This window comes from Procambarus clarkii, chromosome 79 (genome assembly GCF_040958095.1).
Source record: "Procambarus clarkii isolate CNS0578487 chromosome 79, FALCON_Pclarkii_2.0, whole genome shotgun sequence".
Lineage (NCBI taxonomy): Eukaryota > Metazoa > Arthropoda > Malacostraca > Decapoda > Cambaridae > Procambarus > Procambarus clarkii.
The window spans coordinates 22,037,955-22,058,366 of NC_091228.1; the positions used below are offsets into that span (position 1 = coordinate 22,037,955).

Here is a 20,412-nt window from a genome sequence, read left to right on the forward strand (position 1 = left end):
CACCATAGATGTAAAGTACCTTGTATAGTGACTTGTGAGCCTCTTGTGGAATCATTTGCGATACAAAAGATTATTGATGTGTATTTGTGTAGGTGATTAAATAAATATATATATATATATATATATATATATATGTACATGTCTGTACGAGTATTACATGTATATAACAATAATTGTGTAACTAGCGTCAAAAGATTTATTTGCTTAGCTAAACGAAGTAGGGGGTTCAATTCCCGAACCATTTGTGTGCCTGTAACCCTTTACACCACCGCCCACGGGATGGGTATGGGGCGCACAAAAATAAAAAATTGAATTGACAGCCAGTGCATGGGGGTGGATGACTTGCGTGACAACCATGTTCCGGCTACTTTAGAAGCCTCGGGAAATTCCTGTTGAACTCTCCAGGTTGTACTATGTCGTGCTCTGATGCTAGAGCATGGGAACACCCATTGCATAGGTTCGAACCCTCATCACAGCTCCTTTGAGATTGCGTCAACGAGAAAATCCCGATGTAGTTGCTCTTAAATTTTATATTAATTTCGTGAATGCATTCTTATAATTACGAGAATCCCAATTATCACCTGGAAACTCAAAATTCATTCTAGAGATAACCTAAAATGTCTCTGATCATACCAACATGAGCTTTGCAAATAGTTTCTCACCGCTACTTGTGTTCATTCATAAGTAACTTCATAAGCATTACACATCTTTCCACTAAAAACTCCACACCTAATTAAAGGCTTTCATCCTTATGATTACCCCAGAATGGTATATTCCAAATAGGAAGAATCAAAGAATAGTAGTATTTTTTTTTTTATTAAAGGTACTTTAAGAACGGGGCCTCTCTTTCTTCTCCTTGTAGAGGGCAAGCAGAGATACGTTGGCAACCTTCACCACCTTGAATCGGATACCTAAAATAAGGGAAAAAATTAAACATCTGCATAGCAACACAATTTATTATATACTGTCGAGACTGGCAAGCATGTCATATTAAACCCAAACATAGCAAATGTTAAAAATACTGCACAACTAATATTGTTCAAGAAAACTGCATTAAACAAATGCACTAAAGTGCATTAATATCAATATTTCTTAACCATTTCCTACCCAAGGATCTTCTGTAGTAAGGTTATACAGTCCAGTACCCCCTTTACTGGACTGTATAACCTTACTACAGTTGCTGGGATTACATTGCTACTATCTAGTTATCGAGATTACTATTTCCTGCTAAGAAAAACTATCCACAGAAAACTAGATAGTTTTCTTAAAGAAGTGCTGGACTAAACAGGCTGTAGTGGATACATGGACCTGCAGGCCGCTCAAAGCAACAGCCTGTTGGACCAAGCTCTCAAGTCGAGCCTGGCCCCAGGCCCGGCTTGTGAAGTGACTCAAAAGCCCACCCTCCAAAATGATAGTGTTGTACATATGCACAAAATATGGACAGTGGCACCAAGAATAGTATTTTATACTACTGATATTCTAAAAGAAAATGCAATAACTCAACTCCTCCCAGGCTTAATACAAATCATAAATCTACACATTAGACACAAAGGTCAGATTAAGCCAATGCTTTCTTTCATGGACCGTTAAATACTTTGTCAAAACTAATTGTAAACTTTGAAACAAGTAATTATCAAAAAGAAGGCACCAAAACGGAAAGGCTGTGTAGCACCATCAAATGTGCGGGATAATCAGAGGGCGCTAAATAACTTTGAAACACAAGTCTCCCCCTTTTGGACACCACAGAAAATAAGACCCAACCAAGTGTTCCACAGTAATATTAGGTGCAAAACAACAGTGGAAGAATAGATGAAGAATCTGAGAAAGTGGGTACATGGAGAATGAAAAGGCAGCGTGTGAAGAACTGAATAATTGTGATTCAGATGTCATGACACATCTGCAGTCCAGCTTCTTGGTACTTGCAACATTCTGGCCAGTTCATGGGCCACTCGGCTATCAAATATTTTGTAATTTAACACTTTCAAACTTATTTATTGAATTATAACTTTTTTCTACCACAAACATGGCCACACATTTACAATGCTAACCAGCATATATACGTTTTCTTCAGTATGTGTTCATGTTTTTCTTCTGTCCTGCATGGACATGGTTAAGGCATCTTAACGGGCATATTGCTCAAATATCCAATAAATGAAAACTTGTTAAAAAAAATCAAATTCTTTGGCTTAGTTGTATATAAAACAGGCTTCAAATGGTCCAAGCCACAGCATCATAGTATAAATAAAAAGAATGAAAATTTTTGAATTGTCAAATTTTCCTAAATGTTCAAAAATGATCAAACACAAGTGTCAACTGAAATCATGTTTATGACTTGGCTATCACAATACATAAAATAATATACAATTAGTTTTATCAACAAAATTTAGTTAAAAAATTGCTGTTTTTCTTCAAATTTATCTTTTTATCGATCAATTTGCATAAAATTTGCAAATTGCAAAATTTGCACACCTTATTGAACATAAGGATATCTGTAAAGGTGCCAATTTTGGAGGAAATTGGTTGATGTCAACCTCAGCCACAGGTGCCAGAATCTTGGACTTCATTTTTTTTATCAAGTATCATTGACTACTCTCATTTTCTATTCAATTAACATGAAACTTACAACTTATATGTATAGTTTATGTCTGTACAATTAATCCAAGATTCTTCATGCCTAAGATCATTTATTGATTTTATAATATGTATAAACAATTTTTGTGTACATTTTTTGGAAACTTTAAACATTTTTATTAGTAAAACTAAACATTTTGGATAATCCGGTTGGGGAAGTCCTTTATTATACAGTATTGTGATAGATGTGTCGGACATGATTTCATTTGTAATTTGTGGTTGCAAAGTATTATTGAAAATGTTTGGGGGAAAAAAAACTCCCTTTCTATTTAGGCTGCAATACTGAAACTTGGAACAGTTGCAGCCTTTTTCATATACTGTACAACTAGTCAAAAATTGACAGTTAACAACTTAACACTTTCGCGCTTTCGATTAGAGATAACTCGTCACTGGTTTTTCTTACGATTCCGCATGACTGCCTACTTTTCTCGTCAATCGAAAAAATATTTCTATAAATTCCATTTTTTAACCGAAATGGATGGGGATACTTTTGTTTTGTAGAGAATTTATTTGCGAATTTTTTGGTACCAGAATGAATATTATATCACATAAACTTCTATGAGTAAAAAAAAAAATACACAAAGTATGTTTGGGGGTGTGGCGAGCGTGTGGCAGTGGGTTCCCTTTAGCCGTTGATAAATCCAACACGTGGGAAATATTTGTATGTGTTATGTATATGTCTGTGTAGGGAATTTTACTGCGATCACTGTCATACAAATTATAAAATGTTTCAACAAGTATAAACATGACAAACATCAAACGAACGAAAACAATGCGTTCGTTTCTGCCGCGAACGCATACTGAGCGACGTGGTTCTATATTTGGCGCTTCTCTTACACATGCTTTGTACAAATGTTATACAGTTCATCTTATAGAAAATTTTATTGCGAACACATTGGTATAGAAAAGTAGGGTCAGGAAACGTATAAACTTTCCAAGCATGATTTCCCCCGTGTTTTTGCCAGTGCGCTCGCGGCTAACTACTCTCCACTTCACACTCTCTTGCGGGTGGGCAATTACCTATATTAAACATTCATATGCATATGTCCGCGTAGAGAATTTTATTGCGATTCCAATGATACCAAAATTAGCGATGTAGGACAACTGTAGGCTTCGCAACCATTAAGAGAGTGGAAACATTTTGTTGCTGTTTGGCGCTCTCGGCGAGTGATCTGCATAGTTTTTTATTTGGTGTTGATACTCCTTATGCTTGGGCGGCATTTTATAGGTATGCTCTTATAGACAATTTCATTGCGAACACAGTGATACCAAATTTAAATACGTGCGCCTTCAATTATTGTCAGGACAGTCAAAAGAGTGTACACTTTTTCGGTCTTACCGCGTAGGCGCGCGAAGTGCCGAAAGCATCTGGGGTATTGTTTTTTTTTGAGCGCCGAGAGCGCGAAAGTGTTAATATCCGGCATATCCCTTTAAATATATAGTTCAGCGATTTACTGATCAACCATAAGTGATTGTAGTGCCTTGAAAATTCTACTCTAATCTATATTCATAAAAAAACAGATTTATGTCTGTCTTACAAACAGTGTTCAAGGTGTCTTTAGCGTCATTGATGTGCTTTTACAACAGAACAACGGAACATGAAAGTTAACAACAGAGCCAAGTGAAATCCCTTAACCAAGATGTGGCAGTAAACCAAGCAACTTTGCGCAAGAATTTAAACTACCCAGAGATGATAAGAGGCTTCTGTTAGAACAGGACATGACAAAGGCTGCTGGACCTGATAATCTCACCGTGGATACTAAAAGAAGGTACAGAAGCACTATACATGCCACTATGGAATATAATAAGCCACTGGAAACAGGAGACCTGCCAGAGATGGAAGACAGCTACTATATACAAAAAGGATGAAAGGCAGGAGGCACTGAACTAAAGGAACTGGTCCCTAACTAGCATACCATGCAAGGTAATGGATAAGATTGAGAAAAAAGCTAGTACAGTAGCACATTTGGAGAAGGTCGCTTAGCCGCTCCAAGCAACAGCCTGGTGGACCAAACTCTCACAAGTCAAGCCTGGCCTCAGGCTGAGCTTGGGGAGAACTCCCAGAACCCCATCAACCAGGTAAGGGACTAATACACCACTAACATGGGTTCAGGGATGAAAATTGTGCCTCAGGTTTATCAATTCTATGACCAGGAAATAAAAATGGTTAGCAAGAAGGGTGGGCAGACTGCACTTTCCAGGACTGTACGAGCCTCCGACACATGCACGAGCCTTTTATAGGGTACTAAATTGGAGTAACAGGTCAAGTGCTCCTGTGGAAAAGTGGGTAATCAGCAGAAAACAGAATTAGTGTTGTAAAGACCCCAGAATGGAGAAATGTCACCAGCAGTTCCCCACAGGTTTATGTCCTCTAACATATCCGGATTTAAGTACAAGCATCCAGAGGGTATTATACATCCAAAGTTCATATCAAAACAAAAATCAACAGCTCATGGCAGGTAAGCTGATACAAGCACTGCCTATAAAACTAATGAATCATTCAGAACCTTGTATACCACATGTCAGACTAATCCAAGAATCTGCATACCCAAGCATGGAGTCAAACAAGATGAGGTTAAGAGGAAGTTCAGAGGTATGCCACTAAACTAGTCCCAGAGCCGAGACACGAGTTATAAGGAAAGACTACATCATTGTCATTGGAAGATAAGTCGGGATAGAAATGATTATTTACAAAATACTCGAGGAATTGACAGGGTAGATAAAGAAAGTATTTAGCACAAGATGAGACTAGTGAAAACTTGGTACCCAAATGAACCACAGTCATTAAGCTATATTTTTTTTTTATTTCAGTGCCAGTAATTAACAAATGAAATTCATTAGAAAGTAATATGGCAGAGGCAGACTCCGTACAGTGTTTAATATGTACATATGATAACAGCCTAATAGACTAGAGACTACACCAGATGATTTATGTTTTGAGAGGCAGGACCAGAGCTGCAGCTTAATCCTCAAGCAAAAGCAGTGTTACCCAATTAGTATAAAAGGGTGTTACTGAAATGACTTGCTACTGAAATTGTACTGCACATTAAAAAAAAAGTTTACAGAAATGCAATTCCCCCAACATGCTAATTCCAAATTACAATTTTGCTTAAAATTTATCTTTAGTAAAACACAGTAGTATCTGTACAAAACTCTGAAACGATCATTTTCTTACCTGGAATATCACCAACAGCATGGCCCTTACGACCAAATCCAGCCACCAACACCTCGTCATTTTCCTCAATGTAGTTTAGGCAACCATCACGGGGCACAAAAGCAGAGATTTTCTTGCCATTTTTGATGAGCTGCACACGCACACATTTGCGGATAGCAGAGTTGGGCTGTTTGGCTTCAATACCACTGAAAAAGGCAAAGTTATTTTTACAATATAAAAGCCACAGGCAACTGCCATTAACTACCCTAATAAACTATTAATGTAATATACAATACTATGTTTAAACCCAAGAAGTTGAATTACAGCCAATCAAGGATGGCATACTGTACCTTTGGCAGGAATATATCAATACAACACAACACATTTTGATCACACCAAACACATGAAGAATCCTTGTGGCAAAATACTTCTCGGAGGTAAAAAGTTGCTATGACTGGGATTTGTGTGTTCGCCCATCAGTGACCACGGGGTGATTTCACATCTTTAATCGGTGGCATTAATTTAACCCTTGGGCCGCTAAAGGCCATTTTGCCTTTAGAAAGAGGTGTTGACAGAGCAGTCGCCAGGCGAGGTCTGTTCCACCCGAGCCGTGAGGCAGGGGTTGCCACAAAGATATTATTACCCAATTATTTCAATGTCTGATTTTCTGGTTTTTTTTTGCAGTAATATTATTCAATAGTGTGTATTGTGATATTTATATAACATGTGTGAACCATCGCTGTACTCAAAATTATTGTGTTCATATTAGTGATTCAATTATTATATTCATAAAACAATTAGTTTTGCTGTATCACACTACGTATACACAGGTTATATATACGTATCTGCACGTTTTGTTCACCATAATGAACCACTAAGTTGGTAGTGCGAGTCAAAAAGCAACAACGAGTGGCCTTCACTCACCAGCCAGCCACTCCCTCACGCGCCTCATTTGCCAACATACTCCTCCAATCATACTGTTTTTGCTTTTATTCACTATATACAGACGTTAAATATAAGTGTCTACATGTTTTGTTCACCATAACTGTACATCTAAGCTTGTATGGTGAGTTCAAGCAATAAGAACTAGTTGCACACACAGTCAGCTCGTGGCTGCTGCCGTCACTGGTTCAAGGCCCCACACACTAATATTTCTCCAACAATACTGTTTGTGTTGTTATTACGCTATACACACATTATATATAAGTATCTACCGGTTTTATTCACCATACCTGTACAAATAAGCTGGTATGGTGCCCAAAGACCATAGTGGCCACCAGTAAACAACATGACAAGTTGTGCAGACGAAACACCTCCCTCACCAAAATGGCAGCTCCCAACATACTCCTATTGTTATTACAATATACACACATATATAAGTATCTACATTTGTATTCACCACAGCGAACCACTAAGCTGGTATAGTAAGTCCAGTCAATAAAAGATGACCACACAAGTCAGAAGACGACGCCACAACCCTCCCTCCCTTAGCACTACTCATCCCACCATGGAGCACAGCGCTAAATATCACCACAATCCTCCTATTATCAGAATCCTGGTCAGTTTTATCACAGTCAAGGGTCTCCTGTAATACCATCATTGCTAAATAATAGAATTTACATATATATTTTGACATTTTTAAGCGATGCTGTGAGCTCATGCTGCGTGCGTCAGCCTTGGTGGCTCGTTCAGTACCGAGGCTCTCGCACCCAGGAATGTTGGCCACGATTTTTTTCTAGATGGCGTCTGACAACTATCTGTCGTGGCTGCACTATAGCTGCCCCTATCCCACACGTGGCATTTAAGGGGGCCTCAGATTCCAATTTGCCCTAAAAATGCAACAAATGAAAACTCGTTTGATTTCAATCAAACTTTTTTGACAAGTTCTATATGAAAAGTGTTTCATCTGGTCTAAGTTTCAGCATCGTAGCATAAATAGGAAGGGAGAAAAAAAATATTGAAGTAGTTGTGAAAATTATGCCAAAATGGTCAAAATCGATTATCAATCAAAAGTGTCAACTGAAATCATAGCTATGACTCTTTGCTATTACAATAGCATATATTAAACAATTATAATTAGTTTAATTGAAAAAAAATTAAAAAAAAAAAAAAAAAAAATTTTATTTTTTTTTTCGGGCGATTTGCATCAAACTTACACACCTGACTGTACGTAGGCCTATCTGTAAGGACGCCAATTTTGGAGAAAATTGGTTTATGTCAACCTCAGCCACAGATTTTAGAACCTTAGACTTCATTCATTTCCGTTTTTTTTTTAATTGACAGAAACGTTTACAAAACTGATTCAATTTTTTTTCAATTTACATGAAACTTACACAGTATATGTGGAGGGCATGTCTTTACATTGGAGTTTTCATTTTTCTCTAAGTTCATTTATTGATTTTATAATGGCAATAAACATGCCATATTTGCAAAAAAAAAATTTGGGAACTTTGAACATTTGTATTAGGAAAACTAAAGATGTTTTGGAAATTCTATATCTCAAGTTCCTTTATTATATGCTAATGTGTCAGTGTCACAGAATAATTATATCTGAAACGTGTGTTCTGAAGTGTGGACTTTAAAATGTGTAAAAAAACGTTGAAAAACAAAAAAAAATATCTCCCTTTCTATTTATGCTGCAGTACTGAAACTTGGGACAATTAAAGCACTTTTCATATACAACTAGTCAAATAATATTGGTTGACATTGAACAACTTTGACTGACAACCTGACGCCCCCTTAAATTAATTAAAGCACTAGACACTATTAACAGTTATTAATGTATTGCGCGTTATTGGTAATTTTCTCAAATCATCTATATAGGTATTGCGCGGTTTAAGGGTTAATGCCACCGATTTCACCATGCGGCACAGCCACACTAATTTTTTTTACCATGAACGATGAGGCAATCTTTTTTTTATGTGCACTCGAGCACAAAATAAATTTAAAACTTTTTCCTTTCTAACTGTTAAAATGCATTCCTGGATTACAGGAAAAAAAATTGTATACTTTGAACATAACATAAGAACAAAGGTAACTGCAGAAGGCCTATTGGCCCATACGAGGCAGCTCCTATCTATAACCACCCAATCCCACTCATATACTTATCCAACCCGCGCTTGAAACAATCGAGGGACCCCACCTCCACCACGTTACGCGGCAATTGGTTCCACAAATCAACAACCCTGTTACTGAACCAGTATTTACCCAAGTCTTTCCTAAATCTAAACTTATCCAATTTATACCCATTGTTTCGTGTTGTCTTGTGTTGATATTTTTAATACCCTATTAATATCCCCCCTGTTATGTCCATTCATCCACTTGTAAACCTCTATCATGTCACCCCTAACTCTTCTTTGGTCATAGTAAAGCCTGAAAGTCGCACAATGGTGTCAATTCATGTGTGCTAATTGAGTAATTGCCCCGGGGTAGCCCCCCTGAGTCAGCAATCAGGCGGGAGTTAGTGAATACAGTATATTTTTTCCATGTATTTCAATCCAATTGGCCTTGTCTAGTGTTTTACAGTAATGTTATTCACTAGCGAGTCTAGAGGAATTTATACAATATATTGTGGAAAACACCAGAATGTTCAAAATTATTCATATCACCAAGTCTCGCTTATTTGTTTAGAAGAGAACATTTCAGGTGTTCTAATACACACCTCATAACCATGTATATTTTCATGCACCATTATGATCCACTAATCCATTGTGATGGGTTTGGTAAGCTCATAACATGTGGTCAAGAGTTCAGCCTGGCTCAGCATGTTTTGCATCAACTTCTAACTGCAAGCATTCAATATATATATTACATTCTTCTAATTTGAGGGATCAACTTTTGTCATCCTTTGCTGAACACGTTCTGGTGAAGTTTATGTCCATTTAGTATGGCAACCAAAACTGAGCTCCCCTAACAAGACCAAGACATAGCTGAAGAATAACACCAAGAGTTTTATTGCTAATGCTTCTAGAATTTAACCTAGTATCCTATTTTCTTTATTTTAAAACATTACATAGATTTGTTATCTGGTTTTAAATTCCTATTAATCATGAGCCCCCAGATCTTTCTTGCAATCAGACGTCAATTTCCATCCAGCATTATCTTAACCATCATCATAACCTTATATTTATCAGCATTAAACTGTATCTGCTAATCATTCAACAATTTCAAAATCCTAACTAGAACATCTTTAAAGTTATCGACAAATTCATTTCCTGCCCAATTTTCCATTTTCTACAAATTTGCAACTATTGCTGCTCAATACTGAATCTAAGTTATAAGTTTCCCAATGACTTAACCCCATGTATACCAATTTGTTTCCTTTGACAACCAAAAGTTATTAGTTAGTAATTGCAGAGAATAAAGTTTCACTGTAATGTAATAAAACAGTAAATAAAAAGATGTAATAAACTTACATCTTTTCCAAAACGATCCCTTTGGCATGGGAAGCTCCTCCGAATGGATTAGCCTTCCATCTTGTACCCAAATGTGCCTTCTTGTAGTCCTTGTCATGCCACCTTTGTTCACGACGGTGGTTTACATGCTTGCGGGCAGTGCGGAGTCCACGTGGCTTTCCTGGTTAAATAAAACATGAAATCAATTATTATATATTAAAAGTCTTCATCGCAATAGCACAATTATGTCTGCAGAATAAATATTCAAGAGTATTGAGGATATAAAACAAACTATTTATCACAGCCAATACAGAGGGGAAGTTGTATCCTAGAGTCTTGTGCTACACTTGTCTAAATACAAATCTACCTTACTGCCTGCAACATTATTCTTTTGTATAGCTTGGAATCTGCATATGACATGGGAGAAAGGAGACCCACAGCAACATATTAACACTAACATTCCGGCCCATTAGTGTGTTCACTACTATAAATGCCCCAGGAGACTCTGGGTTCTCTTCACCGATGCCTAAAATGTCTACTTTTGTGTGTTGTAACTGTCAAAATGCTCACAAATGAATCTGCTAAAGTATAGAAGTTATACAAAACGTGTTTTAACACATTTTGTATGGCAGTGATGAATATATGAACATTTCAACTTGCTTATCTATTTTTTCATCAAATATAGAAATGTGTGAACATTCTGCTCTATATCATAGCAAAACAATTTCCCTATTTCAGGCATGTAATTTGGAGAAAAAAAAGCAAGTGCAGTAAATACATATATAGGACCACCATCTAACACACATGCAATTAATACCAATGGACCAAATACCAATTCCAGAGCATGCCATAGAATACATAAGAGGCATGTCAAGACGATGTGAAAAATTAAGCATGGAGGTTAGGAAGAAATACGTAAAGCTGTTGGACCTAGTGGAGTCCAACAGGCAGCACCTTGGGTGCTGCATGAATGCGCAACTGAGCCAAGCATTCCACTCCAATTAATATTCCAGACATCCTCGTGTACAGGAATCTTAGAAGACATGGAAAAAGGCAAAAAGTATCAATCTATAAAAATGGTAGACGAGAGGAACCTCTAAATTATAGACCAGTATCATTAACAAGCGCGGTAGTCAAAACAATAGAACAAATAGCTCAAGCCAAATGGGTTGAACACCTAGAGTAATGACATAATAACCGATATACATTATGGTTTTGGAAAAGGATGATCCTGTAATTAATCTTAGTTTTTATAATAGTTACAGATTACACAGGAAAGGTGTTTAGGTTCACCGTCTATCTGCACCTAAAATAGAGACTTGATAAGCGTCCCACCCAAGAGGCTGTTCTGGAAACAAACATGCTGGAGGGGTGACAGGGAGACTCCTGATATAGATAAAAAAAATTCCAACTGACAGACGAGAGCAATAATCGGCGACAACGTATCTGACTGGAGGAGTGTTACTAGCAGAGTACCACAGGGTTCGGTTCTTGTACCAGTAATGTTCGTCTACATAAACAATCTACCAGAAGGAATGCAGAATTACAAGAACCTGCCAGGATACTAGATGCAGACGATTGTAATGCCCTTCAAATTGATCTAGATCAAATAGGGGCTTGGAGTGTGTAGTGGCAAATGGAATTCAATGTGAATAAATGCCATATTATGGAATGTGGAATTGGAGAAGAGACCACACACAACTTACAGATTGAGGAAAGGAATTACAGAACTCTAATGAACAAGACCTAGGGGTGGGTTTGAATAGTAAGTCGTCGCCAGAGGAACACGTAAAGAACATTGTGAGAGAAGCATATGGGTCGCTTTCCAACTTCAGACTTTTTTTTTAATTATATGAATGGTAAAATACTAAAGAAACTGTTCATGACTTGAGACCAAAATTGGAATATGCAACAGTTTAATGATGCCCAAATCTCAAGAACATAAATAAAATTGAACAAACTGGAACTTAAAAACAAGAGGCATTTTGGAACATGCAAAAACCAGAAGATACCGGTCCGTCTAATTACCAAAAACTACCACATACTACACATGCTTCAGAAAACTTTCTGGCAATACGTTAGTAATGAATAAATATGATATATTTACTCATTACAATGTTGGTGCTGAATATACAACATGAAAAAACATAATTTTAATCCGAAAAAGTATCTTTTTATAAAAAAATTAGACGAAAATAAAAAGCTGGTGACGCCAAATCAAGTCGACGATCCAAGCTTCAGTTAGGTTAGGTTAGGATAGGTTAGGTCAGCCTAACTTAATATATCATATTTATTCATTACTAACGTATTGCCAGGAAGTTTTCTGAAGCGTGTGTAGTATGTGGTAGTTTTTGGTAATTAGACGGACCCGAAGATACAAAAAAAAATAAGATCACTTACAAAATACTAATAGGAAATCAACCAAATTTATGAAATCCTGAAACCAGCGACTTCACAAACAAGTAGACCAGATTCAAGCTAAGAAACAAAGACAAAAAAAGAAGTATCATTTGCCAAAAAAAAAAAAAATACAAGTTTTGTTTGGGGGAAAAAATAATCTTTTGCAAACAGTGTTAGATGATTGGAACAAGCTAAGTTAGAAGGCAGTAGAGGTCAAAACAGTAGTTACAAAGCGTTGTACGACAAAGTGCTGGCAATATGGAACACCACAAGCATACCTCTCATAACATCTTAAGAATAAAGGTAACTGCAAAAGGCCTATTGGCCCATACGAGGCAGCTCCTATCTATAACCACTCAATCCCACTCATATACATGTAACTACTCGTGTAACTCATCCTGTAATTACTTTCTTTAGCTCTCATCCTGTAACTATTTTCTTTAAAGTTTCCTATTGTGGGCAGTAACAGACCGTAACCATATAAAATTAAAGTTTTATCAATTAAGCTCTTAGGTTTAAACTCAAAACAAAGGAATTACCATATAATTATTTAAAGTACCAAGCTTGGAAATTGTTTAACAAGGTACAGTACTTAAAAGGAATACAAAAAACTACAATTAGGCTACAGTGTTCAATTTTCATAAATATTTCTATAAACTGAAGTTTAAAGTATTGTACGAGATGCCAGTTCTGGTCTAAACTGAGCACCCCCTGACCGCTTGTCCAGCAACACACATTACCAAGATTTTAAGGTGAAAAACATGACAATGGTTATGAATTCTTCATGTAAACCATGAATAATAATTGATTTATATGGCTAACTTGCTAATAGTTGTGACATTACTGAGGTCATAAATCGAATTGGCTTTCACCCTGACTGAGTACAGCACTTTTGAAATACAGGAATTTATTTTTTCTTCCAGCACCACGTGGCCCCGCACCGTCAGGCGCCAGCACCATGTGACTATAAAAAAAAATGCAGCATCTCATTGTCCAGTGCTGTTCATCTATTTACCCAAAGCCTACAGCATTTGTAAGTAATGAAGAAATATGATATATTTGCTCACTAAGTTGGTGCTAAATGCAAGCATGAAAATACATTTTTACTCTGAAACAATAGCCTTTAATAACGAAATTAGACGAAACCCGGTAATGTTGATTTGGACTTAATTTGCATTTATCTGCCCCCTGGAGAAAGTGGACTTTGGCTGCAATTTTTACACACTTCTGGGCATTAACAGAAAACAATGCTATAACCCAGGAAAAACTTCAGATTGTTAAAATATGATGCCATAAACTTTTAGCGAGAGCTTGCAGGCGACGCCACGGGACATCTATAATGGAAGCGACGATGTTGTGCTACTTATCCAAGATATATTGTTGCCTGGAGTTGAGGTTAGGTACAGTAGAGGAGGCCAATATGCTAGCACTCTCACTCCAGGCATCTTGGATACATCGTGGATAAGTAGCACAACATTGTCCACTTGGATCATCCACTTCCCATGGTGTCACCTACTTTTATCAACTCATATGACATTTCAGAATAAAAATTAGTTTTTTTCCATGTTCTACATTCAACACTAACAGTAAATACATCACATTTCCTCATTACTTACGTTATGCTTGGAGGCTTTAGGTAATTACACGGAGTATGGACAACATGGACCTGAAATAAATTACAACATATGTGCTTGTATCCAAATAATAAAGCAGCCTCATTAGTTGTATTAAAGTCTCACTAGTTGTATTAAAGCGAGAGAGAAGACTTGGCCCCACATGTGCGGCCTGGGGTAGGGAAGGCCGCCACCCTCGTGTTCACCTCCCCGCCATAACACCAACATATTTACCTCAAACACACACTTTAAAGGCACCAAGACTCTGACGCCCCGCTGCCTAACACACTAGTCTGCTCTACGACACAAATACTGGAGCAGGAGAGTAATAGAACATGAGATATTAGGTGTAAAGTGAGAGGCGAGGGACGTACCCATGGTGGCGGCGCCGTGTTGTCCCGGACAGAGGCAGCGTCCGCCGCCGCACCCTCCGCTTCACCTCTATCCACCTCTACTATATTCTATATTACCCAACTATTATCATAGATTTAAAACGATAAAATATATTTAAATAGAATGATGTATGTAGGATATTGTTTTGAAGGAATAATTTGTGTTTGTTATGGTGTTGTGATGTGTGGTAGTATTCAGTGTTGCCAAAGTCAGCTAAAAGTAGCAGATTGGGCTAATTTGGAGCGCCTGGCGCTCCTGAATTTATAATTTCACTACTTGCTACTTTTTCTGCCCACTGGATGGGGGGCGGTGTGCAGGACAAACATATCAATTTTGACACTAGCTCTCTACATATGTCAGTTGCTTAATTTAGAACCTGTACTTGAGGTCGATCTCGAACCCATTAAATAAATATAAATAAATAAATATATTTATTCAGGTAAGGTACATACATACAAGTGATGTTACATTAATGGATTGATATATAGATAGAGCTAGTACATACAATGCCTAAAGCCATTATTACGCAATGCGTTTCGGGCAAGAAAAACATTAATATCTAGAACTTAATACTAATTGAGCATAAAGAATAAAGTGTTGAGAACAAATACAAATAAAGATAAAAAAAAGGGGGAACATGACTGAAAAAGCAGCACAAATACAATAGGATGACAAACAGTGTTGATTAAAAAAAAAAATAACAGACATGGGTTGACAATAGAGGAGTGAGGTAGGTTACAGGGAATTTATTAGGTAGTGTTTAGTTTTTATCTTAAACTGGTTGAGAGAGGTACAGTCTTTAACATGGTTGGGAAGGTCATTCCACATTCTGGGTCCCTTGATTTGTAGAGCATTTCTAGTTTGATTAAGTCGTACTCTAGGAATATCAAAACTGTATTTATTTCTGGTGTGGTGCTCATGGGTTCTGTTACAACCTTCAATGAAGCTTTTGAGGTTAGGATTGGAATTACAGTTCAGCGTTTTATATATGTATAATACACATTGTTGATGTGACGACTTTTTAGTTAGTTTAGTTCATTTATTATGCACCCTATACCCATCTTGTGGGCGGTAGTGGAAAGGGTTACAGAGGCACATAATGGGCTCGGGGACTGAACCCCACAATTCATTTAGCTAAGCAAGTTACAATCTTGATGAGCTAGTTACAAAATTCAATATAAGTCGTCACATCAACAATGGGCTCGAGATCAACCTCAAGTACAGGTTCTAAATTAAGCAACTGACATATGTGGAGAGCTAGTGTCAAAATTTATATGTTTGTCCTGCACACCGCCCCCCATCCAGTGGGCAGCGGTGGATAGGTTACAATCACTTAGTTACTACCTACAGTTAGCAAACTGGGGATATTTGGCTAAAATTTCTGGTAGCAGATTATTTTGAATGAAATATTGACACATCGCTGGAACATTGGTTCTAGAATTGTCTCTAAATTCACGTATCTTTTCGCACTCCATCACATAGTGACGGAGGGTGTGCGAATAATTTTGTTGACACAGTTTACATTTGGTCAGGTCTACATCAGCAGATAATGAGAATTCCCAGAGATACTTGTAACTGAGTCTAAGCCGAGCAGTAGTAACATCTAGAAGTCTGCTGATTTTATTGGATGATCCATAGATGTGTGGCTCCTCTTGCATGATAGAATGATGATAGGTGAAATTACTGGTGTCAATTTCACTTTGCCTCAGATCTACAAGATCTTGTTGAAGTTCTCGGTGTACTGCTGCTCTCAGATTGCTCATTGACAATCCAAGGTTACACTCAACGGCTCCTTTAAAGGCAGATTCTTTGGCTAACTTATCAGCTCTATCATGCATTCGGAGGCCAACATGAGATGGAGACCACATGAAATGGACTCTGTTACCATCCTTAATAATTTTGTTGTATTTGTGTCTAGCTTCGGACACGAGCATGTTACAGTTATGTCTTAAAGAGTTGAGAGCATTTAAGGATGATAAGGAGTCACTTACAATTAATGTATCAAGTTTGGAGACTTGTACACATTTCAGTGCAAGGATCAAGGCAAATAGTTCGGTCTGAAGGGTAGAGGCCCAATTGTTTAGTGTGACGTCTTATATTGAATTTTGTAACTAGCTCATCAAGATTGTAACTTGCTTAGCTAAATGAATTGTGGGGTTCAGTCCCTGAGCCCATTATGTGCCTCTGTAACCCTTTCCACTACCGCCCACAAGATGGGTATGGGGTGCATAATAAATGAACTAAACTTAAACTAACTAACTAAACTGCTACTTTTTCGCCTGATTTAAAAATTAGGTTAAGCAAATTTGTGCTGTTAATATTAAGAATAGAAGATTGATTATTTATGCATTTATAATTTAATATGTGTAACTCACAGCTTGAAAGTAGAAAGCTGACCCTGGTTCCACATATCAAATCAAATCAAAATGTTTATTCAGGTAAAAGTATATACATACAAGATGAGTTACAAACATAATGTTGGATTTATATATAGAGCTAGCACATACAATGCCTAAAGCCACTAATACGCACAGCGTTTCGGGCAAGTCCTTAATCCTATGGTCCCTGGAATACGATCCCCTGCCGCGAAGAATCGTTAAACTTAGACTAAAGCTTAATACTAATTGAGATTAAAGTATAAATTGTGCAGAAAAAAGAAAAGAGGGGAGGGGGAACATGGCAGAAATCAGCAGTTATACAACTTGGTCAACAAACAGTATTGTTTGAAAATAGCAAGACATGGGTTGACAATTTGAGGGTAAGGTAGGTTGCATGGAGTTAATTAGGTAGTAATTAGTTTTACACTTAAACTGGTTGAGAGAGGTACAGCCTTTGACATGATTGGGGAGACCATTCCACATTCTGGGTCCCTTGACTTGTTGAACATTTCTAGTTTGGTTAAGTCGTACTCTTGGAATATCAAATAGGTATTTGTTTCTGGTGTGGTGCTCATGGGTTCTGTTATAACCTTCTAGGAAGCGTCTGAAGTCAGGATTGGAATTACAGTTCAGAGTTTTAAATATATAGAGTACACATGAGAGGATGTGCAGTGACTTAATATCACACTTATTGAAAGATTTAAGTAAAGGTACCAAGTGCTGTCTGGGGCCAGAGTTGGATATTGTTCTAATAGCAGCTTTGTGTTGAGTAATTAGAGGACGTAAATGATTTTGGGTAGTAGAACCCCAAGCACAAATACCATAGTTGAGATAAGGATAGATGAGAGAGTAATAGAGCGTCACCAGGACAGGACGAGGTACATAATATCTGATCTTAGAAAGAATGCCAACAGTTTTATCAACTTTTTTTGGTACATTTAGAATGTGTCCCTGGAAATTCAGCTTGTTATCGATGAGGACACCGAGGAATTTACCATCTACTTTGTTACTAATTTGGATATTGTTTATTTTTAGATTAATTTGATCTGAGGATTTATTACCAAACAAAATATCTTTATTTTGGAAAGTTATCTAGAGATTTACAAACTAACAAACTAAAATGATCGTGAAGGATTTCTTATAGCTAAGATGGTTGGCAAGGAGAAATTAGAAGTGTAAAGCGGCTTTTACATCAGTGGAATTCTTTAGCAGCTCATTACAAAACAGTTTCTTCACCTTTTGATTTAGATTTACCTGAATTTACCCGAAGGCCACTACTACTAGTGGCCTGGATGAGAGCAGGAAGCCGGCGGCTTGTCAATGCTACCCCCAGTATTTACAGTCTTGGGAAGGTCTGATCGTTGATGTGTCTGATCACTTTTTCTGGTTGAGGAGTGATTCTTCTGGTTCTGTGTGGCGGTTCATGGCTCTCGTAGTCGCTGGCTGTGTTTATTGCTTCGTGGAGGGAGCTTCGTGGAACTCCACGTGGAACCCGTGGAGTTCTTCGGGTTCTGGGACATAAAGGTGCTTCATGCGGTACAGCTGCCTTCTGGCCAAGTAGCTGAGCCTGATATTCATTGGCATCATTTTGAGAGCCCCGTGGGTCTGGTCTGTTCTTACCTTGTCTGCAGGCGACAGGCTCGCCGCAAAGCGGATTGCTTTGTTTTAGACCCGTTGGATCTTCAGTATGTTGGTTTTGTTGGTGAGATTCAGGGGGATGTAAGGGTACTCAAGGCTATGCTCATTCTGTACAGGTGCAGCTTGACGTGTGAAGGGACTTGTCTGAAGCGGAAGAGCCTCGACAGGGACCTCTTGACCATTGCTGTCTTCTCAGAGACGTACTGGGTGGAGTAAAGTAGCCTGTAGAAGTTGTATCCACAACTTACAAGCACTGTGTTGTGTTGGAGATGGCTATGGGTTTCCCCCTGATCCGTACTCCCCCTCCCTCATCTTCGACTGTGTAGGCCATACAGCCGACAGTGCTTATCTGGATTTTGTTTGGGTTAGTGATGATCTTCCATTTTCTTTCCCAGTTCGCAGTCCAGGCGAGTGCTACGTTCGCCTAATAAAGCATCTCCTGTTTTCTGTCTTACGTTGTTCAAATATGTTGCAAGGGAATTATTTTCAATTAGCTTTACTTCACGTTCCTCAAGTGAATCCTAAATGATTTTGAAAGAATTAGTTTACTATGTCAAAAAGATGAAGCAGATCAGTGTAGCCTCCACACTGCCTTAGAAAACTTCACTCTTGGAATGTTCAGAAGAACTGTGCATTCTGATCATGCAAAGCGTCATGTTAATTTGAACTTCATTTCCATTTATCTGCCCCTGGAGAAAGTGGACTTTGGCTGCGATTTGTATACACTTCTGGGACAACTTATATTGAATTTTGTAACTAGCTCATCAAGATTGTAACTTGCTTAGCTAAAAGAATTGTGGGGTTCAGTCCCTGAGCCCATTATGTGCCTCTGTAACCCTTTCCACTACCGCCCACAAGATGGGTATGAGGTGAATAATAAATAAACTAAACTAAAACTTCTGGGCATTAACAGACAAAACAATGCTATAACCCAGGAAAAGCTTCAGATTGCTAAAAAATGATGCCATAAACTTTTAGCGAGAGCTTGCATTGCTTTTTTCTCGCATTCCCAGTAATGCTGAAACTTTTAACAGGGTGAAGAACCAGTCACATGATATATGCCTTAGCCACACACGGCCACCAGAACTTCCATTACTTCGTGCTGACCAGTCTAAACTTAACGAAGTTGAGAACCGTTTACTTTTAACGGCGTCTACTTTTAACCATTGACTGAGCCAATGTTTGTGAGGGACAAAAGGGACATAAAAAGTATTAATTGTAATTAGTGGACGAAGAATTACTGCGGCACATTTAGAGATAGATTATCTCATTATCTGCACTTAAGCTAATGAGAATATTAATACTAACAAACTCACACTAGAAAAATATAGTAAAGACCTACTACATCTTGCTATGGAACTCACTCCCTAACGAATTGAAAAGCTGTCAAACTTTTGCCTTATTCAAAAATAAAACCAAAAAGTACCTAATTTCATCTTCATAGTTTCCTACCTAGTGCTTTGTACTCGCACTGTATCTAGTGCGACTCAATCCCCCAATATATGTACCTAAGCCATACAATCTTTACTTTTGTCATCATTGCTATCAAAGTATGTATCATGGTTGTTATATTGAGTGCATATTTTACTGCATTATTCCTTAAAATGATCCTGAAATTATGCTACAATGAACCATTTGATAACCAAATTTTACTCTAATGTACCTACTAATCTTTGTCATTATTGCATAGCGTCATTATTGTGTATTAATCTAATCTTTGTGTATTGTGTCAGATTTCTGACACTGTACATGTAAACATTTGTTGTCAATTTTGCTTGAAGTTACCTGCTTAAAATGATCTGTTATATTAA

At 37.6% G+C, this 20,412-nt stretch overlaps 1 protein-coding gene across 1 annotated transcript; it reads right to left on the bottom strand.

The window, feature by feature from the left end:
- Positions 1 to 800: 800 nt before the first annotated feature.
- LOC123764545 (ribosomal protein S23) lies at positions 801 to 14,722 on the bottom strand. Its single transcript, XM_045752530.2, has 4 exons — positions 14,567 to 14,722; positions 10,201 to 10,360; positions 5,807 to 5,991; positions 801 to 911 (listed from the first exon to the last, which is right to left on the bottom strand). The coding sequence occupies exons 1-4, from the start codon at positions 14,568 to 14,570 to the stop codon at positions 829 to 831; spliced, it is 432 nt and encodes a 143-aa protein (XP_045608486.1). The 5' UTR covers positions 14,571 to 14,722; the 3' UTR covers positions 801 to 828.
- Positions 14,723 to 20,412: the final 5,690 nt, after the last annotated feature.